At 50.6% G+C, this 27,284-nt stretch overlaps 1 protein-coding gene across 1 annotated transcript; it reads left to right on the top strand.

Moving 5' to 3' along the window:
• Positions 1-289: 289 nt before the first annotated feature.
• Positions 290-26,863, top strand: MUC1 (mucin 1, cell surface associated). The gene is made up of 9 exons (XM_015419123.1): positions 290-499; positions 3,420-3,493; positions 4,037-4,176; positions 6,761-7,047; positions 7,979-8,052; positions 9,492-9,631; positions 13,157-13,275; positions 15,862-16,005; positions 25,841-26,863. The coding sequence occupies exons 1-9, from the start codon at positions 329-331 to the stop codon at positions 25,907-25,909; spliced, it is 1,218 nt and encodes a 405-aa protein (XP_015274609.1). The 5' UTR covers positions 290-328; the 3' UTR covers positions 25,910-26,863.
• Positions 26,864-27,284: the final 421 nt, after the last annotated feature.

The raw sequence follows: 27,284 nt of genomic DNA, 5'->3' as shown, positions 1-27,284 counted from the left end.
ACCCACCACTGACACAACCACCCGGGGACCCTCCACCGCCAGCACCGAGTCACCCACCACTGACACAACCACCCGGGGACCCTCCACCGCCAGCACCGAGTCACCCACCACTGACACAACCACCCGGGGACCCTCCACCGCCAGCACCGAGTCACCCACCACTGACACAACCACCCGGGGACCCTCCACCGCCAGCACCGAGTCACCCACCACTGACACAACCACCCGGGGACCCTCCACCGCCAGCACCGAGTCACCCACCACGGACGCAACCACCCGGGGACCCTCCACCGTCAGCACCACCGAGGGCAACCACACAACAACAACAATGAGTAGCAACACAACAGCGCAAACACCATCCAATGTGACCCCCACCACCACACAGACACCTGTGCCTTTCTATCTCTCGTATCACATCATAAACAAGGAATTCAACGACAGCTTGACGGATCGCAGCTCTGCGTACTTCCAGCAGTTGAATGAGACCATTGGGCAGATGGTAAGTGCTGCAGGGGAGGAAGGGCACGTCGACATACGCCCCTTCCAAAAGTCTGCATGGGGGGCGGGACTGGTCAGGCACTAATAAGGCACTGCTCAGTCGACTTCTGCCCAGGGCCTCAGCCCCAGGACTTATTTTCGAGGCCTGGACACATCCCTGGAGCATGCAGACGAATGTCTCTGAGCATATGCAGAGTGCAACATCTGTTACTCATTCTCTTCAGGGCAGAGATGGGGCACAGTGATGTCCACCCATTCTCAGGGATGGAGGAAATGCCGCTTGGCAGAGCCTCGTTCCATTTAAGTTCGCCAGCCCTCACCCCGGGCTGTAGAGTTCCTACACATATAGCCTGTTGATTTGTGTAACAAGGAGCATGGAAAAACCTTCTCCCCCCCCCCCCATCACTCCATCAACATGTGAGGGAAAACATCGCCTGCTTGTCACACCCATACTCAAGGCATAGGAAACCTGCTAGAAGAAAAGTAGGCTGGAGACCCTGTTCCCAGCCTTTGAGCATGGGACAGCTAAGCACCCCAAACACCAGCCCGGCTTTTACCAGAGACGAAATTTATAGGAGCTATTTGTGGCTGGGATTGGGGCCTCACAGGACCCAGATAGCAGGCAAGAGCCTTGCGCAACTCCAGCTGAAGTAATCCTGGTGGAATCCCCTGGTCTGAGGCCACGCAACACCACAATACAGTTTGGTCAAGATTACATTTCTTTGGTGTGTACCTGCTGAAATTCACACCCTGGATCATGTCTCTCCCCCACCTCCCTCCACCCCTTTCAAAGGCTGGACTACAAAACCCAACCTTTCACCCTTTATATCTATCCCCTCCCAAGATCTGGAAAGGGAATATTTAGTGTCAAACTGCAGGGCATATAGCCACTTTCGTGATATTCTCCCACTCAATGTTCCCTCTAAGCTGAGTTAGTGTAAGCTTGTTGTTCAGTCGCACAGTCGAGTCCGACTCTTCGCGACCCCATGGACCAGATCACGCCAGCTAGCCCACAGTTTTTTAGCCTCCGGCCCACGCATTTTTGTCTTCGCTCAGGAGGGATGGCTCCAGAGCAAATTGATGCAGTAGCCAAATTGCTCACTCACAACTTTAATAGCAGGAGCTCACAAAGTGGAATTTTTGCTCACAAGACTCCACAGTTTAGAGGGATTATTGTCAACTAGTCAAAAGATGCAATTACTGAAGAACCTCTTAGAAAGTAAGCGCTCTGAGGATACAGCTAAACGTGCCAAATTTGGCTTGTTAGCTGTAAGGACTAGAAAGCTGCTAGTGAAAAGAGAATAGATGTAATTTGAGACAGGATTTAACATGTTTTACTTGTACGTGCTATTTTATATTTTTATTTTATACGTTTCTTTTATGCTTGTGTTTTATGGATTCTGACAAATTCAGTTTGACTACTCTATTAGATTGCTGCTTTTGCCAACAACTCTCCAAAGTGGGTTATGCTGAGACTAGTGACCCGTGTGAGGTAAAACAAGCTTTCTCTCACACAGAAACCCCCACCCCCAAAAGTTTTGTGGCAAGGTAGGGATTTGAGCTTAGGTCTCTCCAGTTCCAGTCTGATCCTCTCAGCCAGTTATCCCCAACCTTTTTGAGCTTGCAGGCACCTTGAGAAGTCTGGCACAGCGTGGTTGGCATAGTCACAAAATGGCTGCTGGTGGCAGGAGGCGGAGCCAATCACAAAATGGCTGCCGGGAGTGCGCGCCACAACCACGTTACCCGGAAGTGACGTGACCACACGCCGGGCACGCTGGGGGCGAGGCCACGACCATCCGAGGGAAAACCATAGAGTTTTCCCTCGGATGACAGTGGCCTCGCCCCGAGTGTGCCTGGCGTGGTCGCGTCACTTCCAGGTGACGTGCACATCATGTGCTTTGGTGGTGGGGTTCCCCCCGGGGCCCGATCCGCTAGCGGCGGGGAACAGGCCTCTGGGGTGTGGGTTTCCCCACCCCCCGGGGGGACTTGGCAAGCCTACTGCCGTGGCTTAACTCTAGTCACACAATGAAGATCCTTGTGCTGTGGTGGCAGCTGCTCCCGTAGCAATGTTTTTAAAACATCTGCACAGCCAATCAAATCTCCAACGGCCAATCAGGAGCCCTGCTGGGCAAGAGCCCACTTTCTAAAGATAATTGGTGGGCTCCCAAAAAGGCGTCATCCAGTGCAATGTCGCCCATGAGCACCACATTGGAGAACTCTGCTCTAAGCAGTGGGCCACACAGACATGCTGATTAGGGCGGTAGGAAGGTACCCTGGGAGCACAAGAAGTAATGTCAGAACATTCAGTAACGTGGAGACGTTTCACACACTCCCCCAGGCTCGGCTCCCTTGGTGAACCTCCGTTAATGGGACGCATTTCCAGCAGCAGAACCGGAGTCTTTTGCCTCCCCCTTTCCTGCTGCATCCCAAAATGGACTCCAAAATGCTGCTCCTGTGGAATGGGGATCCTCCCAGGAAGAGCAGGAGGGGCCAATTGAGGGCCTGCAATGGGAGGGAGGAGTCTGGGAGTCTCCTCCCCTTCCCGTTGGTGGAGGAAAGTGTCCTCAAGTCACAGCTGACCTCACAGGGTTTTCAAGACAAGGGACGCTCAGAGGTGGTTTGCCATGGCCTTCCTCTGCGTCACGACCCTGGCATTCCTTGGAGGTCTCCCATCCAAATACTAGCCAGGGCCAGCCCTGCTTGGCTTCCGAGATCTGACGAGATCGGGCTAGCCTGAAAACTAACGGTGGGATCCAGCCCCCAGTCTCCTGTGGGGGCGGGGGCCAGGAAATCACCTGGGAGCAGCGGGGTAAGTAGGGAAGTCTCAAAACATGGCTTCATCCCCCCAGCCCACGTTTTTGGATTTAGTGAATCCCGGCTAGTAGGATCTAACGCACGTTCCTTGCCCTTTCCCTCTACAGTATCGGAGCATCTACGGCTGTGAATCGTGCGTACTCAAAGAGGAGTACCAAGGATACAACATAACTAGATTTCGGTAGGGAATGCGGTCTATCTATACACAGATCTGATAGGTTGCCAGCTGTGGGTTATGAAATCCCTGTGGATTTTGGGGGGCGGAACCTGGGGAGGATGGGGTTTGTGGAAGAACCTCAGTGGAGTATACAGCCACAGAGTTCACCTTCCAAGGCAGCCATTTCTCCAGGGCGACTGATCCCTTTAACCTGGAGAGCAGTTGTAATCCCGGTAGATTTCCAGCCACTGCCTGGAGACTGGCAACGCTGGATGTCCGGGGGACGGGAATGACTGAGCTGTCATGAGTAAAGGGATGGCGGACAAGGTGAAGTCAGAGATTTGGACACCCAAGTCACTTCTCCTTTGCCTGGGGAGGGCAACATTTCGGGAGGAGCAGTCCACCCTCCAAAGCAGCCATTTTCTCCAAGGGAACTGATCTCTGTCGCCTGGAGCTGAGGTGTCATCCCAATGGATCTCCAGGCACCTATTATAGACCGGCAGTCCTAGGTGGGCGTGTCCAGCTTCTTCAGTGCTTGGATTATTTCCTAATCTCTCTCCTTTACAGGCCGGGCTCTGTTGCAGCAGACACAGAGTTGTTTTTCATGACGAGACAAACCCCTGAACAGCTTGCACAGACAGCGACGGACACTTTTAACAATGCAAGCACAACCGAACGGCAGGGATTGGAGCTGAATTCGACCCAAGGTGAGCCCCCCCGCAATCTCCTCTTCTCCAAACTAAACATTTTCCTCGTAGGGCTCAGTCTCCAGACCCCTGATCATCCTCGTCACTCTCTTCTGCACCCTCTCGATTTTGCCCACATCCTTTTTGAAGTGAGGCCTCCAGAACTGCACACAATACTCCAGGTGCGGCCTGACCAAGGCAGTATACAGAGGGGCTATAACCTCCTGCGATTTCGATGCCTTTTAATACAACCCAAGACTGAATTTGCCTTTTTTGCCACCGCATCACACTGACTGCTCATCTTTAGTTTACAGTCCACTCTTACCCCAAGATCTCTTCCGCATACACTACTCCCCAGAAACGTACCCCCCCATACAGTTTGAGATCCCTTACCTGGACATGAACAAGATTCTAATCCAGTAGCACCTTAAAAACCCAAACAATTTCCAGGGCATAAGCTTTTGAGAGTCTTCGCTCCCTTCGTCAGATAGAAGTACGAATGGAGATCCTCCCCGTCTGACAAAAAAGAGAGATTTGACGGTGGAATGGTCATCCCCCTCTGATCTCGTTTGGCTATGAGGGCCTGCCGGACTCAAACGATAGCTGTTCTACTGCAAACCAACAAGGTTACCCTCTGAAACTGTAAAGGGTTACAACATGAGAATCGTATCACAGGGAAAAAACAATAAATTCCATGTAAAGAGTAAGTCCAGTTGAGTTCTTGGTCATTATCGTGAGGAAGGAATCCCAAGTCTCGGTTTAAGCAAGGAGGAGAGGCAACCTTTTCTGGCTGTGCATATTTGGCGCTACGAGGGCAAGCCTGGACCCAAATTCCTTTCAGCACATTCTGGCCCAGAGATCTAAAGAATATTAATGGGCAGCTCTAGTGTGTGAGTGAAGTGCCGTCAAGTTGTAGCCGAATTATGGCGACCCCCAGGAAGACAAGTGAGAAGCAGAGGTGGTTGGCCACAGCCTTCCTCTGCAGAGCCTTCCTTGGTGGTCTCCCTTCCACGTACTGACTCTGCTTAGCTTCCGAGATCTAATGAGACCTGTGCATAAATGCCGCAAACTTACGGCAACCACAGCGAGGGGCTTTCAAGGCAAGTGAGAAGCAGAGGTGGTTGGCCACTGTCTTCCTCTGCAGAGTCTTCCTTGGTGGTCTCCCTTCCAAGCACAGTCCCTGCTTAGTTTCTAAGATCTGGTGAGACCTGTACATAAATGCTGTCAAATTATGGAAACCCCAGCAATTGGCTTTCAAGGCAAGTGAAAAGCAGAGGTGGCTGGCTATGGCCTTCCTCTGCAGAGTCTTCCTTGGTGGTCTCCCCTCCAAGTACTGATTCCATTTAGCTTCTGAGATCTGATGAGATCTGTACAGAAATGCTGTCAACTTACAGCAACCACAGCAAGGGGCTTTCAAGGCAAGTGAGAGGCAGAGGTGGTTGGCCACGACCTTCCCCTGCGGAGCCTTCCTTGGTGGTCTCCCTTCCAAGTACCAACTCTGCTTAGCTTCTGAGTTCTGATGAGATCGGGCTTTTCCAGTGCCGCCTTCCCTCCAGGCCAGCCAGTGGATCTCCTCCTGCATTTAGCCAGTGTGAGTGGGTGACAAAGGGGGAAAGATCCAGTCCCCAACTTTGTGGCAGGCTTCGGAGGGAGAATAATCCAGAGGATCTCTCAGAATCGAAGACCAAGTCGAAAGGAAAAGGTTTCTTCTACATAGGTACAAATTAAAAAATCAGAGACTCCTGTCTGGGGATGTCTCACCCTACCCCAGACCTGGATCCCCTTTCCCGCAGCCGGCACCCTAGAAGAGAGTGCGAGGAAAGAGTTAGAAAGCTCTGCACTTTGCTAGCTCATATGCCAAGGGGTCCCCCCCAGAAATTGGGAGTTTCTCTTGGCAAATTCCGAAAGTGGGGCGCTCTTTCAAACCTCCCACCCAAACCCGATCTGGCCAATAAACGATTTCCCCCAAGGTCACGGGACTCTTTCCACCCAGAGCCTCTAGTGCAGTGTGCAAAAGTAGGGTGCAGTGGGGAATAAATAGGGGGGGGGCGAGCAGGGACAACTCTACGTGCAAATCCCCCAAGTTGACAATCGGGCACGACGCTGTGACTGACGGACAGGAGTGATATCTGTACGCTGATCCCTCGTCCCGCAAATTCAGGATGCTTATGTGGTTTGCTTACCTCTGTATCGCAGAGTTTCCCCAGACCTTAGGGGTGTACCCTAACAAGTGCCTCCCTTCAAACTGGAGTGACCACTCTGAAGGTTTTGGTGTGGCAGACAAAGGGAGGGCGAGGGCTGTGCTTGGCCAGGCACGCGGGGAGCGAGCCAAAACGCAGCACCTCGCATGTCTGCTAAACAAGCGCTCTGCTTCTCAAATATAATGCCTTCCTGAAAGGATGATTTCTCTGCTATATTTATGATTATGTCACACTTTCTGTAGCTCGGGATTAAATCAGATAATTGCGATTGAAACCTAATTCCAGGTATGCTATAGCCCCACAACTAAGAACTGAATTGGGTGCAGAGGCCTCTCTTGCCAGCCAGTAGCCTATCAGGCATCCCTGGATGAGGTTGCTAACCAGATTCTTTCTCATCTCTCCAGGGTCTAGCGAACCCATCAGTGGCACAACCACCCCGGAACCCACCCCTGCCAGCCCTGAGACAACCACCCGGGGACCCTCCACCGCCAGCACCACCGAGGGCAGCCACGCAACAACAACGAGTAGCAGGACGACAGCGCCACCCCCATCCAGTGTGACCTCCACCACCGCACAGAACCCTGTGCCTTTCTATCTCGCGTATCACATCAAGAACCGGGAATTCGACAACACCTTGTTGGATCCCACCACTCTGTACTACAAGCAGATGAATGAGACGATTGGGAAGATGGTAAGTGCTGCAGGGGAGGAAGGGCACGTCGACATACGCCCCTTCCAAAAGTCTGCATGGGGGGCGGGACTGGTCAGGCACTAATAAGGCACTGCTCAGTCGACTTCTGCCCAGGGCCTCAGCCCCAGGACTTATTTTCGAGGCCTGGACACATCCCTGGAGCATGCAGACGAATGTCTCTGAGCATATGCAGAGTGCAACATCTGTCACTCGTTCTCTTCAGGGCAGAGCTGGGGCACAGTGATGTCCACCCATGCTCAGGGATGGAACAAGTGCCGCTTGGCAGAGCCTCGTGCCATCTGAGTTTGCCAGCCCCCACCCCACCCCGGGCAGTAGAGTTCCTACACATATAGCCTGTTGAACATAAGAACATAAGAGATGCCAATGTTGGATCAGGCCAAAGGCCCATCCCATCCAACACTCTGTATCACACAGTGGCCAGAAATACCAGTGCCATCAGGAGGTCCACCAGTGGGGCCAGGACATTAGAAGCCCTCCCACTGTTGCCCCCCCCAGCACCAAGAAGACAGAGCATCACTTGCCCCAGACCGAGAGTTCCTATCTATACCTTGTGGCTAATAGCCACTGATGGACCTCTGCTCCATATGCTTATCTAATTCCCTCTTGAAGCCGTCCATGCTTGTAGCCGCCACCACTTCCTGTGGCAGTGAATTCCATGTGTTAAACACTCTTTGGGTGAAGAAGTACTTCCCTTTATCCGTTCTAACCTGACCGCTCAGCAATTTCATGGAGTGCCCACGAGTTTTTGTTGCCTTGTGTAACAAGTAGGGGTGGGGGCCAGGAAATCACCTAGGAGCAGGGGGGGGGGCGCTAAGGAGGAGACCTCAAAATCCACCATCCCGTGTTTTGGGTTTTAGTGCATCCCGGCTATTAGAATCTAACGCACCTTCTTTGCCCTTTCTCTCTACAGTATGAGAACATCTACCACTGTCCTGGATGCGTACACAGAGATGAATACCGAGGATACAGCATACTTAAATTTGGGTAGGGAGTGCGAGCTATCTGTACACACCTCTGATAGGTCGGAGGGTTGCCAGGTGCGGGTTATGAAATGCCCGGAGATTTCAGGGGTGGATCCTGGGGAGGACGGAGTTTGCAGAAAGGAAGGGCCTCGGTGGAGTATGAAGCCACAGAGTTCACCTTCCAAAGCGGCCATTTCTCCAGGGCAACTGATCTCTTCAACCTGGAGACCAGTTGTAATCCCGGGAGATTTCCCGCCACTACCTGAAGACTGGGAACGCCGGATGTCCGGGGGATGGGAGCAACTGGGTTGTCATGAGTAACGGTAGCCTGGGCAAGGTGGAGTCTAAGACCCGGATACCCAAGTCATGTCTACTTTGCCCGGGGAGGGGTTTGAGGAGGGGCAGGATCTCAGTGGCACATAATGCCATGGAGTCCACCCTCCAAAGCAGCCATTTTCTCCAAGGGAAGTGTTCTCTGTCACCTGGAGCTCAGGTGTAATCCCAAGAGATCTCCAGGCCCCTCTTAGAGGCTGGCAACCCGAGGCGGGCGTATCCAGCTTCCTCGATGGTGTTGTAAGAATTTTGGATGTGTGGGTGTGTGTTTAACCCTGTCACCCACACTCCCCCCTCCTTCCCTCAGTTCGTGTGTCTCCTGTGTTGCCCCTTACCATAGGCAGAAGTGCAAGCTTGGAATTCACTAGTCTCTTCTTAAAATAAAACTTATCTTTATTATAGCAAAACATTCAGAGCCCTAGTTCCTAAACATTTGATATAAAACACACAGAAAAGTAAAACATGCAGCAAAGTTTCCCCACCCCATGCAAGCGCATCGAGAGATCTCCCTGGCTGTCTCCTTTGGAGTCAGCTAAAGTCTGTGGGCTCTGGACCAGTATTTAAACCCAACATCAAAGGAGGAGTTCTTTTTGATGATCATATCAGGTGTTGATTAGCATGGAAGTGGAAATTGCCTATCTGAAATTGTTTCCTGGAAGTTGCGATTGTATTACAGAAAATATTGTTTCCTTGGTCTTACACAATAAAAGTCCAAAGGGATCAATACAGTGTCATCCAGGTGTCCCCCAATCAGGGAAATAAACTGTGCTTTGATGTTTAGAGAGATGAAAAGCGGGGTATGTGTGTGAACTCTCTGTCTCTCAGGAAGCTAGTGTTATCTTGCCAGGTGTCCAAATGGCCACACATCTTTATTGGGGTTCTGCCACTTCCCAAGCCAGCTGCTTATTGTAAAGTCTCACACGCCCCTGGGCCTGGGAATGTAATGTTGAGTACATATTCAGTGAAAGAAAGGTCAAGCCTGTTTTTTTTTCTTTTTCTAGCCAGGGCAGAGCCAGATATTGTATATGGAATTCATAACTTAGTTGGTTCATTTTAAACCCAAATACTTCCATCTTTCAATATTTCTTACCACAGATGGTTGAATTCTTTTTTCTCTCTCCTTTGCAGGCCGGGATCCGTTGCAACATGGACAGTGTTGTTTTTCAACACAACTGAACCCCCTGCGCAGCTTGCAGAGGCATTGCGGCAGATCTTTGAAAGCTCAAGCCCAGCACAGAGGGAGCAATTGATACTGATTTCGATCCAAGGTAAGCAGGTATAGCCATTTTAGGACTGTGTATATACACTGCAGGGCAGCCCAGGATGTGGCATTAGGCATTAAAACCCAGATCTGAATCCAGTAGCACCTTAGGAAACCAACAGGATTTTTGGGATATGAGCTTTCAAAAGTCAAGGTTCCCTTGTTCTTCATCTGAAATAGCCACAGCAGAGCTATTGGGGAAGTTTAATGTGTACTAATGAGCTACATGTACAATTGGGCAAGCAACGGTTCCCTGGGCCTTTTCAGATAAACCACATGATGGCAAGAACCCCCCCCCTTCCTGTCCGTAGCGGTCCCACTCCAAATCAGCCCCCCCATGCCTGGGAATCTCGGTTTCAACAGGGACCTCCCAGTAGATGTCTATTCGACAGGGCCCAGGGCGAATGCTACATATAAGTACATGAATCTTTTGGGGCACCTGTATGAGATCCATCGTCTGGACGTGAGTAAAATTCTAATCCAGTCAAGGTAAAAGGTAAAGGTTTCCCTTGCTCGAAAGCCAGTCGAATCCGACTCTAGGGATGCGGTGCTCATCTCCGTTTCCAAGCCGAAGAGCCAGCACTGTCCGAAGACGTTTCCGTGGTCATGTGGCTGGCATCACTAAATGCCGAAGCGCACGGAACTCATTTTCTTTCCCACCGAAGCGGTACCTATTTATCTACTTGCAATTTCTTGCTTTCGAACTGCTAGGTTGGCAGGAGCTGGAACTAGAGACGGGAGCTCACTCCGTTATGCGGCACACTCGGGTCTCGAACTGCTGAACTACCGACCTTCCACAGCCTGCAGTTCAGCGTCTTAACCACTTGAGCCACCGCAGCTCCCTCTAATCCAGTAGCACCTTATAAACCCAAACAATTTCCAGGGTACAAACTTTCGAGGAAGCTCCCTTTGTCAGATACAAGCAGGCCTATCTGGCGACGGGAGCTCTGACTCTCAAAAGCTCATACCCTGGAAAGCTGTTTGATCTCTAAGGCGCCACTGGCCATGAAATCTGGCGGTTCTATCGCAGACCAAGATGGCTACGCAGTGTTCCCTCTAAGCTGAGTTAGTGTGAGCTAGCTCACAGTTTTTTTAGCCTCTGGCTCACACATTTTTGCCTCAGCTCAGGAAGGATGGGCTCCAGAGTGAACTAATTTATGCAGTCGCCGAATCGCTCGCTCACAGCTTTAATGCCGGCAGCTCACAAAGTAGAATTTTTGCTCACAAGACTCCACAGCTTAGAGGGAGCATTGGCTACATGCTGAAACTATCTTACGGTCAGGGTTCCCTCTAAGCTGAGTTAGCGTGAGCTAGCTCACAATTTTTTAGCCTCTGGCTCACAGATTTTTGTCTTCGCTCAGGAAGGATGGGGCTCCAGAGCAAACTAATTTATGCAGTCGCCGAATCGCTCGCTCACAGCTTTAATGCCGGCAGCTCACAAAGTAGAATTTTTGCTCACAAGACTCCAGTGAGCAGCGGGAACATTGCTTATGGTGGGGGTTTTTTTTGGGGGGGGGAATCAGTTTAAAGAAGCTTGTTTTTAGTCTTCATAAGCGGAAAGGTATGTTTGAAAAGGTGTGGACTGATCCCTCCTGAAATCTCAGAAACCAGAGCAGTGGCTGATCTTCCACCATCACAAATCCAGCGGTTTGAGGTAGCAGGGATGGGACTTCATTGCCCAGTACATTTCTCCATCCTTCCCCATGAATCACAGAGTCAGAATAAACTATGCAAATCAGCAGGGCTATTTTGGGGCAGGAACGCAGAGGAACGGAGTTCCGGCTGGCTCCCAAGTTGGCCACGCCCAGCAGGAACTCATTAGCATAATAGGCCACACCCAACAGCAGGAACTCATTAGGATTGGCTACATTAGGGGTGTGTGGCCTAACATGCAAAGGAGTTCCTGCTACAAAAAAAGGCCTTGGGTTTTGACAACAAACAAGGTAAACAGAATAACAAGCAAAAGGTGGGTGTGGCTGGATAACCACACTTCTGGTAACATGGGGGTGCAGCCTAATATGCTAATGAGCTGTGCTGTCAGGGGTGTGGTCCAATATGCTAATGAGTTCCTGCTGTTGGGTGTGGCTTATTATGCTAATGAGTTCCTGCTGGGCTTTTTCTACAAAAAGAGCCCTGCGAAATCAGCAAACGTGGCGGAATGTCTTATGCAAAAGAAACCCAGTCGCCCATATGCCTAAGTCATTTCTATTGGTCGCAGGATTCACAGTTCCTTTTCTCAGAATTCCGATGGTTCGGATGCAGAATTTTTTAGTGTGAAGCACGTGCAGCCTACATGACATCGCTGTAGGCCCCTCCCACTAAAATAATAACGTCTGTCACACATTCCTACTTCTGTACCAGGAGGGCCGTGGCTGAGTGGTAGAGCAGGTTCAATCCCCAGCATCTCCAGTTAGGGGATCTGGCAGTAGGTGATGTGGAAAACCTCCGCCTGAAACCCTGGAGAGCTGCTGCCGGTCTGCGTAGACCATACTGACTTTGACGGACCAAGAGTCTGATTCCGTATAAGGTGGCTTCATGTGTTCACAGTGCTGATAGACAGAGGGAATAGGCTCACCTTGGCACTTTGGCTGTACTTTGAATGTGGGGACCCAGGAACATGACCTTGGGGAATCCTACCTCTGGCGGTGCTGCATGTCCATCCCCTCGGCCCCAGCTCCTGCTCATTTTGGGCCGCTGACATCATCTTTACGCTCTTCTGAGAACAGCTTACCGGTGGTCCCGCAAAGCTCCCTCTAAGCTGTGGAGTCTGGTGAGCAAAAATTCTACTTGGTGAGCTCCTGGCACGAAAGTCGTGAGCCGGCGATTTGGCTGCTGCATGAATTAAGTCTGCTCTGGAGCCCTCCTTCCTGGGCTGAGGCAAAAAATGTGTGAGCCGGAGGCTAAAAAGCTGCGAGCTGGCTCACGCTCGCTCAGCTTAGAGGGAACACTAGCCCCCAGAGGCATCCGGCTGTCCTCAACCAGAGCGAGAGGTCTTCTTCAGCCCTGGCTCCGACCTGGGGGAACTCTCTGTAGTTTCGCAGTGCGTGCGAGGCAGAAGTTCCGCCAGGCTTTTGGTCGAGGACAGTGACGGGCAGTGTTCCCTCTGGGCTGAGTTAGTGTGACTCCACTTGTTTCGAGACAGTGATGCAGTCTGTAAATTTGTTTTTGACGCCATCTAATGTTGTTTATAGCTATTGGGATCTTTTTGTAGCAGGAACTCCTTTGCATATTAGGCCACACCCCCTAATGTAGCCAATCCTCCAAGAGCTTACAGAGCTCTTCTTACAGGAGCTACTGTAAGCTCTTGGAGGATTGGCTACATTAGGGGTGTGTCGCTTAATATGCAAATGAGTACCTGCTACAAAAAGAGCCCAAATCGTATAATACTGTTGACCACCCTGAGCTCTGTGAATTCAGAGAAGAGCAAATAAATGGATTCAGAGAAGAGCAAATTCAGAGAAGAGCAAATAAATAAATAAATAAATAAATGGAAACTATCAATCAGTAATCAATAAATCTCTTCCCCTTACAGGAGGCTCCACCCCAATTCCTATACCCGAGCCCCCCACACCTGTGCCGGGCTGGGGCATCGCACTCCTCGTCTTGGTCTGCATCCTTCTGCTACTAGCCATTATTGCCTACCTCATAGTGGTGAGTATCTCCTCTTTCCTCTCTTTCCAAAACATTTATACCTCCTCCTTCGTCCCAGTCACGTGCCTGGCTGTCTCTGCCCCACTGTTTCCTCACAACAACCCTACGAGGTAGGTTAGACTAAGAGCCAGTTTGGTGTAGTGGTTAGGAGTGCGGACTCTACTCTGGAAGAACCAGGTTTGATCCTCCACTCCTCCACATGCAGCTGCTGGTGTGACCTTGGGTCAGTCACAAGTTCTCTCAGAGCTGTTCTCTCAAGGGCAGTTTCTGTGAGAGCTCTCTCAGCCCCGCCTACCTCATAGGGTGCCTGTTGTGGGGAGGGGAAGGGAAAGGAGTTTGTAAGCCCCTCTGAGACTCCGAGTGAAGGGTGTGGTATAAATCCAATCTCCTCCTCCTCCTCCTCCTCCTCCTCCTCCTCTTCTTCTTCTTCTTCTTCTTCTTCTTCTTCTTCTTCTTCTTCTTCTTCTTCTTCTTCGCATGTGACCAGCCCAAGATCATCCAGCGACATTCATGGCAAAAAAGAGGGTTGGGCCTTTTACACATGGCCACACTCTCTTGCAGGAGTCCTGGTGTTGCTGTGGGTGCCAATTGCAGGCTTCCCTCTATCTCCATAGCACTTCCCCCCCCAACCCAACATGAGCCAAGGTTCATGTGAGCAAGGCCTTTGAGCGTTTTCATGAACATCCCTGAATGCTCACCATTCTCACTACTATTCAAGGTAGCGAGCATGTGATCATATCATATGGTTTGCTCCTTACACTATGAACCCTGTGGTCTGTTGAAATTGTTGAAATCAGGTTCCACCTACACAGCCCGCAAACTGAAGAATTCGAAGGAAACGCATCTTTTAAGTATCTAGAACCAGGCGCCTTTGCAAAGGCTGTTTGGAAAATGTTATGACTATGTGGACTCCTCCTAATAAAGTTACTGATTACATGGACTTTACGTCTTATCTTCTAAGGAGGAAACATTGTATCTTATGCCTTATCAGAGTTATAGTATGCACTCAATTTTGTTGTGGTGACACCACCAACTTTATATTCGTTAAATACAGTTTATATTTTGGCAATTTCTGGTGGTGTTTTTCTACTAGTGGAATTTGCATATCTGGGACCAGGAAATGATGGCAGCATGATGAGGGACACTCTGGTATTGGGGCAAAACGTCACTGGTGAGGGACCCCACCACCTGGTAAATCTCCACCCCCACTAGTTGCTGGGAGGACCAGGGAACCCTAGATGGGGGTGGTCCCCTGGGAGGAGAGGCTTTGGGAAGGGGGGGGTGCCTCAGCGCAGTATAATGCCATAGAATCCGCCCTCCATAGCCGCCATTTTGTCCAGGGGAACTGGTCTCTGTCATCTGGAGATCAGTTGTAATTCCAGGAGATCTCCAGGCCCCACCTGGAGGCTGGCAACCCTACATCTACAGTCCTAGTCAGCAACCAGAATCGACAGCAGGATACCGGGCCTGTACATCAACCTTTCATTCCCATCCACCTAAAATAGTCTGCTGGTCGTTTACTACAGACTATACTTGGCCAACCTATCTTTTGTCCTCAGGTTGGCAACTGGGAGGGGGGAGGAGCTGGCCAGCGGGTAGCAGCAGACCCTACCCTTTTAAGAATTCTCCTCCTTGCCTCGCCTAGGGCTGCCAGCCTCCAGGTGGGGCCTGGGGATCTCTCGCTTTTACCCAGGGGTCATTTCTTAGAAAAAGAGCTAGGGGAACTCATTAGCATAACTCATTAGCATATGCCACACCCCCTGACATCTCCGGAAGCGTGTCATAAGGCCACACCCCCTGACATCACCGGAAGTGTGTCATAAGGCCACACACCCCACCCCCAACGGTCCAGGCTGCCGCCGGCGGCCTTGCAGCTCTACTGCCGAGCCCCATGAGAGGCCCGGCGGTGGACCTGCAAGGCCGGCGGGAGTGCAAGGAAGCCCCGCGAAGGCCCTCCCTGGCCCCAAGCAGGCAGGGGTGGGGAGAGGCAGGGAGGAAGCAACTTACCCTCCCTCTTCTCCTGCCTCCTCCTGGCTAAATGAGGGCCGGAAGCGGGGCAGCCGGAAGCAGGGGGCGGGGCTTCGTCATGTGCCCCGCGCCCCCGTACTCACCTGGGGGAACTGTGTTCCCCCGCATTCCCCCCCGAAATGACCTCTGCTTTTACCACTGATCTCCAGCTAGAGATCAGCTCCCCTGGAGAAAATGGTTGCTTTGAAGGGTGGTGAGGCCCCTCCCCTCCCCAAACCCCGCCCTCTCCCGGATCCACCCCCAAAGTCTCCAGGTATTTCCCAACCCAGACCTGGCAACCGATGCTCCCTCTAAGCTGTGGAGTCTTGTGAGCAAAAATTCTGCTCTGTGAGCTACCGGCATTGAAGTTGTGAGCGAGCGATTGGGCTGCTGCATAAATTAGTTTGCTCTGGAGCCCTCCTTCCTGAGCGGAGACAAAAATGTGTGAGCCGGAGGCTAAAAACCTGTGAGCCTCGCTCACACTCACTCAGCTTAGAGGGAACGTGGCAACCCTAGCCTTGCCTCTCCAGGCCCCAAACAACCTTGACGTTCCTTTCGCATTTCTTCAATCCCTCCCAGATCATCTACCGTTGCCGACGAAGCCACCGCGGCCACCTTGATATGCTCAACAGCCAGGACTCCTACCATCCCATGAGCGAGTATCCGACGTACCACACGCATGGGAGATACGCTGCGCCGTTCACCAAACCGAATCCTTACGACGTAAGTTAAATCCCTATGTAGCCTGGGACCGCTCCCTGCAGGACAGGGTGAAATGAAAACCTTTCATGCCAAACGGCTTTGAATTAATGGGGAGGGTGGATGGTAAACCCAGGGGCCATTTCCTGCAGGAGCGCACAGGAGCGGAGCTCCGGCAGTAAAGAGCCCAGGGGGCGGGCACATGCAACAAGCCCCACCCCCTGCTCCCAGCAGCCCTCAGACAGAGCAAGAAGCAGCCAGGTAAGCTACAGAGCCCCCCCCCCCAGCCCCCCAGCCCAAAACAGTCCAGTGGCACCTTTAAGACCAAGTTTTATTCAGGTACAAGCTCCCCCTCCTCTGCGAGGACAGATCTGCACGTTCCCTCCCCCCAATAGCTAGCAATCCAAAACAGTCCAGTGGCACCTTTAAGACGAAGTTTTATTCAGGTACAAGCTCTCCCTCCTCTGTGAGGACAGATCTGCACATTCCCCCCCCCCCAATAGCTAGCAATCCAAAACAGTCCAGTGGAGCCTGAGCGGTGGGTGTTGCCTTCTGACACACTTCCGGTGATGTCAGGGGGTGTGGCATATGCTAATAAGTTATGCTAATGAGTTATGCTAATGAGCGCCTGCAGCTCTTTTTCTACGAAATGACCCCTGGGTAAACCCATGCTCTTGAAACCAAGGCAGGCCACCCGGACGTCTAGCCTAGGGTTGCCAGCTCCGGATTGGGGAAAGCTGGAGATTTAGGGGGTGGAGTCTGAGGAGGGCGGGGTTTGGGGAGGGGGACTTCAACGGGGCATAATACCATAGATTCCACCTTCCGAAGCAGCCATTTTCTCCAGGGGAACTGATCTCTGCTTCCTGGAGATCAGTTGTCGTAGCAGGAGACCTCCAGACAACACCCTGTGGCTGAACTTCGTAGGAAAACAACCATGATACGATAACAAAGTCGTGTTTAGGGGAAAATATATCGTCTTTAATTATCCAGTGAGTAAGAAACCATTCGTCTAGACCAGTATTGTCTACTGTGACTGGTAATGCCTACGCTGGAGTCTCAGGCAGGCAGGGTTCCTTCCCAACATCTAGAGTCCAGGATGCCTGGAACGGAACATGGAAAGTTCTGCATGGAAAAGGCCAGGTGCTCTGGCTGCCAACTCTAGGTTGAGCCATTCCTGGAGATTTGGGAGTGGGACCTGGGGAAGGCAGGGTTTGGGTAGGGGACAAGAGGGACTTCAGCAGGGTATAATACCACGGTCTGCAGCCTCCAATGCAGCCTTTTTTTCTCCGAAAATTCCTGATAAGGGGACAGGGGAAATAGAGTTGCCAGCCTATTGGGGAATTGGGGGATTCCTGGAGATTTGGGGGGGGGGGGTAAATCCTGGCGAGGTCACGGTTTGGGGAGTGGAGGCAGTGTTCCCTCTAAGCTGAGTTTAGTGTGAGATAGCTCACCATTTTTTAGCCTCCGGCTCACAGATTTTTGTCTCCGCTCAGGAAGGACGGCTCCAGAGCGAACTAATGGATGCAGCAGCCAAATTGCTTGCTCACAACTTCAATGCCAGTAGCTCACAAAGTAGAATTTTTGTTCACAAGACTCCACAGCTTAGGGGGAGCATTGGAGGGGGGATACCTCAGGGGGATAGAATGCCATAGAGTCCACCTTCCAAAGACGCCATTTTCTCCATTGGGATCTCTGTTTTCTGGAGATCATTTGTAAGTTCCGGGAGATCTCCAGGCCCCACCTGGAGGCTGGCGACCCTAAACAACCCTACACTAAACTACATTTTGAGGGTAAGAGATTTTCCTGGACCTAAGTTAGGGATGCCAGCTTCCAGGTGGAGCCTGGAGATCTCCCAGTATTACTGCTCATCTCCAGACTACAGAGATCAGTTCCCCCTGGAGGAAGTGGCAGCTTTGGAGGGTGGGTTTTATGGCATTGTAGAAGGAGGAGGAGGGGGTGGGGATTGGATTTATACCCCGCCCTTCACTTGGAGTCTCAGAGTGGCTTACAAACTCCTTTCCCTTCCCCTCCCCACGACAGACACCCTGTGAGGTAGGTGGGGCTGAGAGAGCTCTGACAGAACAGCTCTTATCAGAACTATGGCTTGCCCAAGGTCATCCAGCAGCTGCAGGTGGAGGAGTGGGGAATCAAACCCGGTTCTCCCAGATTAGAGTCCGCGCACTTAAACACTACACCAAACTGGCTCTCTTTATCCCACTGAGTTCCCTCGTAGGGTTGCCAGGGCCCCCCTCCCCGTCCACTGGGGGGGGATGGGGGAGTAGGGTTGCCAGCTCCAGACTGGGAAACTCTTGGAGCTGTGGGGATGGAACCTGGGGGGGGGGGGTTTACAGGGACCTCAGAGGGTATAATGCCATAGAGTCCACCCTCCAAAACATCCATTTTCTGCAGGGAAACTGATCTCTGGAGATGAACTGTAATTCCAGGGGACCCCCAGGTCCCACCTGGAGGCTGGCATCCCTGGCTCCCTGTCCTCACCAGGCTCCACTCCGAAACTCCCAAATCTCCAGGAGTTTTCCAACCTGGAGCTGGCAACCCTCTGGGACCTTCAATCGTTCCGCAGGGCCTGCAAAACAGAGCTGTTCCGCGGCCGGCATCTATTCCTACTTGGGCTCCCTCCTCTGGTTCCCAATCTGCTCAAAGGGCCCATCTGATTCCACCTGTGGCCCTAGCAGATATGAGATTCTTGCTGCCCGTATGCATTTTTATTGTTTAACCTGATGTCAGTGTGATTTTTATTGTAACACGTCTCGGGCTCATTTTCGTGTGATCCGCCCTGAGCCCGCTTTGGGGAGGGCGGAATAAAAATCTCAGAAGTCATATAAATAAGAAAATTAAATAAATTAAAACCCTGTGGGGCCTCCCCGTCGCCCGCTGGTGGACAGGGGGGACCTAACTAAGTCCCTGCCAGCCAAGCTGCTTTCCCGGGCAGCAGAAAGCACAAAGCTGCAGTCTCTGACGTCCCCATCCCCCACCCCCCCATGTGCCGATAGTTTCATTAGGCCCACACGGCCTGTGCCCTTGACCTCGCCAGTTCCTTCCCCACCACAGAGTTAATCTGTAACCAGGAGTGAAAACTGCCGCTAAGACCAGCTGCCTCTTTCTGGTTTGAGTAGGGTTGCCAAGTCCGGGTTGGAAAATACCCGGAGACTTTGGGAGTCGATCCGGGAGAGGGCAGGGTATGGGGAGGGGAGGGGGCCTCAGCAGGGTACAAGGCCACAGAGTCCACCCAGGGCTCTTTTTGTAGCAGGAACTCCTTTGCATATTAGGCGACACACCCCTAATGTAGCCAATCCTCCAAGAGCTTACAGTAGCCCCTGTAAGAAGAGCTCTGTAAGCTCTTGGAGGATTGGCTACATTAGGGGTGTGTCGCCTAATATGCAAAGGAGTTCCTGCTACAAAAAGAGCCCTGCGAGACTAATACAAAAACTGAGGGTCACAGTGTTAGGAAGACATACAAAAATATATATCACTGTGTACAATAAGGATATGTTTATAGTAAAACAACTTTACGCTTTATTCTTTTTCTATCTTTTTCAATACCGTTGTCAAAATACTGCTATCAAATATTATAAAAAATGTATTCCACCCAAGCAATACAAAGAGAAAAATATGTTTCACCCAAACAATACATCGGGAGCAGGTTTACATTCAGATAGCACCTTGTCAGTAATTGTCAGTAACACTATCACTAGTCCCACGGGACTCTAGTAATTTACTGGTTTGGAATGAATCTTTTTCAAGGACCGTGATGTTTATATAAAGGAGATAAGGCGCAATAACTTTTCTTTGTGAGCACAAAAGCTCTTAAGATATCAGCATTGTCTAGGGTCCCATTCATTCGAAACGGGTAAATTACTAGAGTCCCGTGGAAATAGTGATAGTGTTATTGACAATTACTGACAAGGTGCTATCTGAATGTAAACCTGCACTCGATGTATTGTTTGGGTGAAACATATTTTTCTCTATGTATTGTTTGGGTGGTAGGGTTGCCAAGGCTATCTTCGCCGGGAGCGGGGGGCTCCCGGCCGGTGTCTTATGCGCGCGCACATCGCACGCACGTCACCCGGAAGTGACGGGAGGACGCCAGGCATGCTGGGGGCCGGACCACAGCCATACAAGGGAAAACCATAGAGTTTTCCCTTGTATGGCCATGGTCCCGCCCCCAGCGTGCCCGGCGTGCCCGTGTCACTTCCGGGTGATGCGCACATCGGGGTGGAGTTCCCCCCAGGGCCCGATCCGGCGGCGCCGGGGAACGGGCCTCTGGGGCGGGGTTTTTCCCGCCCCCCGGGGGGACTTAGGATCCCTATTGGGTGGAATATCATCACAGGGAGTTATCATCACAGCCCAGAAGATTATTGGCTGTCCTCTCCCACTCATGGAGGAATTGTATAGTTCTCGATGCTTGAAAAAAGCAAAGAACATTTTGCAGGATTTGTCACACCCTGAACACTCCCTGTTTGAACTGCTGCCTTCGGGTAGAAGATATAGGACAATCAAAACAAGGACAAACAGATTAAAAAACAGTTTTTATTCGAGAGCTATTATTGCTTTAAATGCTGTATGAATTGGAATTTGGGTGACATTGGTGGTTAAGTTGCAATGTGAACCCTAATGGTTGTGTGAGTGTATATGAGTATGGTTGTGTGAGTGTATATGAGTATGGTTGTGTGAGTGTATATGAGTATGCTTGTAGATCACCGAATGATTGCACCTTAATTTCGTTGTACTATGTACAATGACAATAAAGTATATTATTATTATTATTATTATTAATAATAATAATAATAATAATATATTTTTGATAATAGTTGATAGCAATATTTAGAGAACAACATTGAAAAAATATAAAAAAAATAAAGCATAAAATTGGTTTGCCATAAACATACATTTATTGTACACAGTGATATATATTTTTGTATGTCCACCTGGAGGCTGGCAGCCCTAGGTTTGGGGGCCATGTCAGTTTGGGCCCTCTGCCCCCGCCCAAGCTCTTAAAATGCTGGTTTCCCCTCCCCATTATACTTCATGGCAAAGGAATGGGTCCTCCCAGGTCTCCGAGCTGACACGGGGTCAGGGTTACAGTTATGGCTGACCAGGCCGGTTGCCTAGGCAACCTGGGGCCCAGCCCTGCTTGAGGCCTGTTCTATATTTGTGTGTGTTTGTGTTGTGGGGAGGGGAGGGGGGGGTCTCATTCCATGCTGGGCTCACAGCAGGGCGAGGCCCCGTAAATGTCACGTAGGCGCTCTGGCCTCATCCCTCCCATTGGGGACGCGTTACTGCTGAGCAAACACCACGGCCCCTTGAGCAAATAGACATCTTCTCAACCACCTGTGGGATTCAGAAATCTGGGGGAAAGGAGAAAGGAAGGGGGCTTCGGACTGGCATCGCGAACCCCTGCTTTGCGGCATCCTTTCCTCTTCTTGCCAAAGAAGTCCTTGCGTCCCTGCAGCAGACCGGGGGTTCCCCGTTTGGGGGTCGAACTCGTTTGCCCTTCGTGGGGGCCGCTTTCTGGCCGCTCCCTCCCTCATGACCAGGCAGTGTTTACACATGACATTGAACAGCTTGTGATCTGGCTGGCAAGCGCCCAGGCGTCTGCAGAGAGCAGCTGGCTGTTCCTAGCATTTCACCCACGAGATCTGGGCGCTCCGCGGGTGAGCTGTGCAACCAGCGCCGTCGGGTTAGCTGGTGCAAAATCCAGAATGCTGTGATTGTCTGCTCTCTCTCTCTCTCTCTCTCTCTTTAGTGTCTCCTCTCGCTCTCTCTCTCTCTCTCTCTCTCTCTCTCTCTCTCATCTTTGCCTTGAGGGAAAACACAAAAAAGGAAAGAAACAAGTTTCTAGCCCTCATTGTTGCAAGTGGGAATTTGGAAACCCTGCCAGTCCTTTGTGACTCTCCATCTACTTACTTTTAGTTAATTCATCCATTCATATTTATAGCCTGCTTAGAGCGGGTAACAACATTTTGGCAGTACAATAAATAGCTAAAATATTAAAACACCGTCCCATGCATTAAAATGGTGGTCACAACCCGAGAGCAGAAAATTATCAGTTGCGAGAGGTTCCCTGGCCCGCTGGTGACTTATAATGGCCAACAGTTGTTAGATGGGTGACAAGCAGGGGCCGTTTCCTGCAGGAGCGCACAGGAGCGGAGCTCCGGCAGTAAAGAGCCCAAGGGACGGGGACATGCAACAAGCCCCGCCCCCTGCTCCCAGCAGCCCCGGGCCACGAGGATCTGCGCGTCCCTCCCATAGCTAGCAATCCAAAACAGTCCAGTGGAGCCTGAGCAGTGGGTATTGCCTTCTGACACACTTCCGGTGATGTCAGGGGGTGTGGCATATGCAAATAAGATGTGCTAATGAGTGATGCTAATGAGCTCCTGCACCTCTTTTTCTGTGAAATGACCCCTGGTGACAAGGACCTCAGGGAGGCCATACATGGACGTCTGCTGCCTCAGCCAAAGGTCTGACAAAACAGCTCCAACTTACAGGCCCTGTGGAATTGAAGAAGATACCGCAGGGCCCTGAGCTCAATGGGGAGCATGTTCCTCCAGGCAGGGGCCCATGCAGAAAAAGCCCTGGCCCTGGTTGAGGCAAGACAGGCGTCTTTCGCATCAGGGACTACCAGGAGATGCTAATCCATGGAGTGTAACGCTCTTTGGGGCGTATACGGGAAGCGGCGGTCCCTTGGTATATTGGTCCCAGGCCATGTAAGGCTTTAAATGTTATTACCGACACCTTGAAGCAGATCCAAAACTCAGTGCAATTGGCGGAGCACCTGCTGAACGTTAGCCCACACAGGCGTCCAGTGGTGCCTTGACACCAACAGGGTGTACGCTTTCCAGAATCAAAGCTCACTTGGGATCCTTCTCTTAAAAGCTTATACCCTGGAAATCTTGTCGGAGCTACCTTTCCCCCCACACACACACACACATTTTGCCAAATTCCAGATTGGGAAATTCCTGGAGATTTTGCAGGTGGAGCCCAGGGAAGGTAGAGAAAGAGGTACTTTTCTCCCTTTCTCACAATACAAGAACTCGTGGGCACTCCATGAAATTGCTGAGCGGTCGGGTTAGAACGGATAAAAGGAAGTACTTCTTCACCCAAAGAGTGATTAACACATGGAATTCACTGCCACAGGAAGTGGTGGCGGCTACAAGCATGGACGGCTTCAAAAGGGAATTACGTAGATAAGCATATGGAGCAGAGGTCCATCAGTGGCTATTAGCCACAAGGTATAGATAGGGACTCTGGGGCAAGTGATGCTCTGTCTTCTTGGTGCTTGGGGGGGCCAACAGTGGGAGGGCTTCTAATGTCCTGGCCCCACTGGTGGACCTCGTGATGGCACCTGGTATTTCTGGCCACTGTGTGATACAGAGTGTTGGACTGGATGGGCCTTTGGCCTGATCCAACATTGGCATCTCTTATGTTCTTATGTTCTTAGGGCATGGTTTGGGGAGAGGATACTTCAGTAGGGCGCAGTGCCATAGAGTCCACCATCCCTAGCAGCCATTTTTGCCAGGGGAACTGATCTCTGCAGTCCGGAGATCAGTTGTGATTCTGGCAGACCTCCGAGCTGAACCTGGGAGTTGGCACATTTAACCAGAGGCAATCCTTAGTGAGCCATCTTTTGCCCCCACACTATTTACCAGATTCCAGATTGGGAAATTCCTAGAGATTTGGGGGATGGGCTGGGGGTTTAAAGAAGGGAGGGACCTCAGCAGAATACAATGCCATGGAGTCCACACTCCAAAGCAGCCATTTTCTCCAGGGAAACTGGTCTCGGTCCTCTGGAGACCAAGAGCAAGAGATCTCCGGGTGCCTCCAAATTCCAGTTTCCCAGTAGACAGCCCCCACCCAACCGCCTTCTCTCCCCAGGAGGAAAACAAAGAGAAATAGACACAACAGCTGCCGCCTGGGAAGACACACAGTCCTGCTTTTAATGACCAAGCAGCTTCCTTGGGAACAAGAGGCATAAAACTCCTTTACAGTGCCGGCACGCCCTGTAAAAAAATGCTGAAAACAGTTAACGTCTTAAAGTTGAGCTTCCCCTATCCCCTAGAAGGGACCTCTGCTTTTGAGGTTCACCCTACCACAAGTCAACAGGGTTCTCAGGATGCTTGTAGGCAGTGCCTGGGGTTGCCAACTCTGGGTTGGGAAATTCCTGGAGATTTGGGGGGCAGAGTCTGTGGAGGGACCTCAGTGGGTTATAATTAAGGTTACCAACTCCAGGTTGGGAAATACCTGGAGATCGGGGGAGGGGTACCTGTGGAAGACAGAGTTTGGACCTTGGCTGGGTGGTAAAGTGGCTTTTAAATCTCTGGCCAGATGATGATATACCTAATACTAGAAAACAATTGATCAACATATTGATAACAGCTGCCAAGGTTACTATAGCCAAATGCTGGAAAGACAATCATTCTCCTGGCATAGAATTTTGGTTTCACAAGAAATGGGACTTTTTCATGCTTGAAACGATATCTATATATAACTCAAATGACCAGAATGAATGCGAAATATATAATCCCTTAGGAAAATGGTTCCCCGTGATAGAAAATATAACCTTTGATCACTTTAATTGAGAAAGCATCAATAAAGCTAGATATAAACTAATGATTTACAGTTGACAAGTTATACGTTTATCACTCTGTATTCTGTATTCCGAAAGAATGTAAGCTGTTATGAGATAGAAATCTTATAGCATTCTTTTTTTCCCCCTTCTCTAAGTGAAGCAACCTATATTTGTGTATTATAATGTTGAATTCTGTATTCGTTTTGAAAAAGAATAAAAATTGTATGGGGGAGAAAATACGGTCTGCAGTCACGCACACTAAAGAATCCACTTTCGATGCACTTTCAGTGCACCTTCCAACTGGATCCTGCCAGTTCACACAGTAAGAATCCAGTTGGGAAGTGCACTGAAAGTGGATTGAAAGTGGATTCTTTAGTGTGTGTGACCGCAGCCTAAGTGGGTTGGGAAATTCCTGGAGATTTGGAGGGTGGATTCTTGGGGAGAGCAGGGTTTGGGGAGGGGAGAGACCTCAGTGGGGTACAGTGCCATAGAGTCCATCCTCCAAAGCAGCTATTTTCTACAGGAGAACTGATCTCTGTTGTCTGGAGATCAAGATGGGTAGCTCAGCTGTGTTAGTCTGTTTGTCATAGTAAAAAAGAGCAAGAGTCCACAGCGCCTTTAAAACTAATACAATTTGTGGCAGGAGAGGAGCTTTCGTGAGTCACTACTCACTTCTTCAGATACAGCTAGAATGTGAGTCCATCTGTCCTGTATCTTGGAAAGTGGAGTGATTTCAGAGGCCGAACGACATTAGCAGGCCAATGACAATAGCAGGTGTGACTGGATGAGGTGTGATATGCAGTGGGGGGGGGAGGAGAAATCAGCACTGGTAATGAGACAGGAAACCTAGGTCTTGATTCAGTCCTGGTGGATGCATTGTCTTGAGCTTCATTATCAGTTGCAATCCAGTAGCTGTAATTCCAGGAGATCTCCAGGCCCCACTTGGAAGTTCCCAACCCTAGGTATAATGCCATACAGCTCACCCTCCAAAGCAGCCATTTTCTCCAGGAGAACTGATAGCCACACTCCCCATCTTGAAGCCATGAACATATATTTATTGTACCATAAGCATATATTTATTGTACACAGTGATATATATTTTTGTTTATCTTCTGGGCATGGAGCAGGGGTCACTGGGTGGGGAGGTAGTTGTGAATTTCCAATAACGTGCAGGTGGTTGGACTAGATGACCCTGGTGTTCCCTTCCAACTCTATGATTCTGTTATTCTAAGTCTTGCCCTAACTATTTGTATCTCCTCTGTTATTCTACAGAAACAACCTACCAATGGCACCAGCCCTTTCTCCTACACCAACCCTGCAATGGCCAATGACAACCTTTAGGGGGTGCACTTTCAACAGTTGGACTCTGGGGGGATTGGGGGTGACGAACTGAACCTGGCTGGGCTAGGCTGATCCAATGGGAAAGCACTGATGGGGGAATTGCTGCGCTCCAATGAGAAAAGACCTGTCTTTAAAACGGCTGCATCCAGGCTTCAAAACGGCCGCTCGCCTAGAGCGAGTAAAGAATGGCCTCCAGGTGAGCAAACACCGAAGTTGTTCTCAGTGGGAAGAACTGGTTTCTTTCTTTGTGCGCTATCGATGCCTCGCCAGCGATTCACATTTGTACGTCGAGGTCAGCCAAGCTAATCAAAAGTTATGAGGACTAGTAACTTTGGGGAGGCTGGCTTTGTTGCTTGGACGTGACTGGAGAGTGGGATTCACTGATGATTACCTCACTGGCTTCTAAAAGGTCGAAAAGGAAATTTGCAGCACAGAATGATTGAACCAGGAAGAAGCAAAAGAGAGAGACATAACGTTGGAGTGACTTCCCTGGATGAGGAAGTTCTAATATTTAAGAGTCTGGAACAGTTCCCCCCATCACTGCCACAAACACAAGCATGGACTTTTCCCTGCCACTCATCACTGCCACGAACACAAACATGGACTTTCCCCGTGAACACTGGTTACAGCCGATATTTTCTATCAACAATGCTTATTAATGTTAAACATAAAATATAAAATGTACATATTATGTGACTTAAGGAGACATGCCCCCTTCAAGACGGCAATGCTCAAATCCTTTTCTCTTCACAACAGCCTCACTGTGCACAGGAACGTTCTTAGTCCACAGACCTGATCCTCTAGGAGAGTGCCCTGTGGCTTAAATTCTTCCCGAGCGTCAGGATCATAGAGTTGCGGAGATCAGAGGGGCCTCCGGGAACATCAGCTGCAAGCTCAATACAGCAAACCCAGAGTTCGAGCATCGCCAGCAGATGGCTCTTCTCCCCCCCCCCCCCCCCCCCCTTTCCACACCTGCAACAAGGAAGCTCCTTCTAGACCAGTGATGGCGAACCTTTTAGAGACCGAGTGCCCAAACTGAGACCCAAAGCCCACTTATTTATCGCAAAGTCCCAACACGGCAATTTAACCTGAATACTGAGGTTTTACTTTAGAAAAAACAACTCATACATTAACTCAAGATGATCCAAACAAAGTAAGGAAAGCAATCCCAAATGCTTTCATTTACTTAAAATTATTTGGCAGAGAATTCGACACTTTAATGATGGTCTGGGCCTGGCTGGGGCGATGGCACGCGTGCCCAGAGAGAGGGCTCTGAGTGCCACCTCTGGCACCCGTGCCATAGGTTCGCCACCACTGTTCTAGACCAAAAAAAGGTGCCTGTTGCCTGCCCCCACACGAAGCAGAAGTTCTGGAA

Source organism: Gekko japonicus, unplaced genomic scaffold (assembly GCF_001447785.1).
Source record: "Gekko japonicus isolate JY-2015 unplaced genomic scaffold, Gekko_japonicus_V1.1 scaffold25, whole genome shotgun sequence".
Lineage (NCBI taxonomy): Eukaryota > Metazoa > Chordata > Lepidosauria > Squamata > Gekkonidae > Gekko > Gekko japonicus.
Note: the sequence above shows the minus strand (reverse complement) of the source record. Positions and strands in the feature narration are given on the sequence as shown.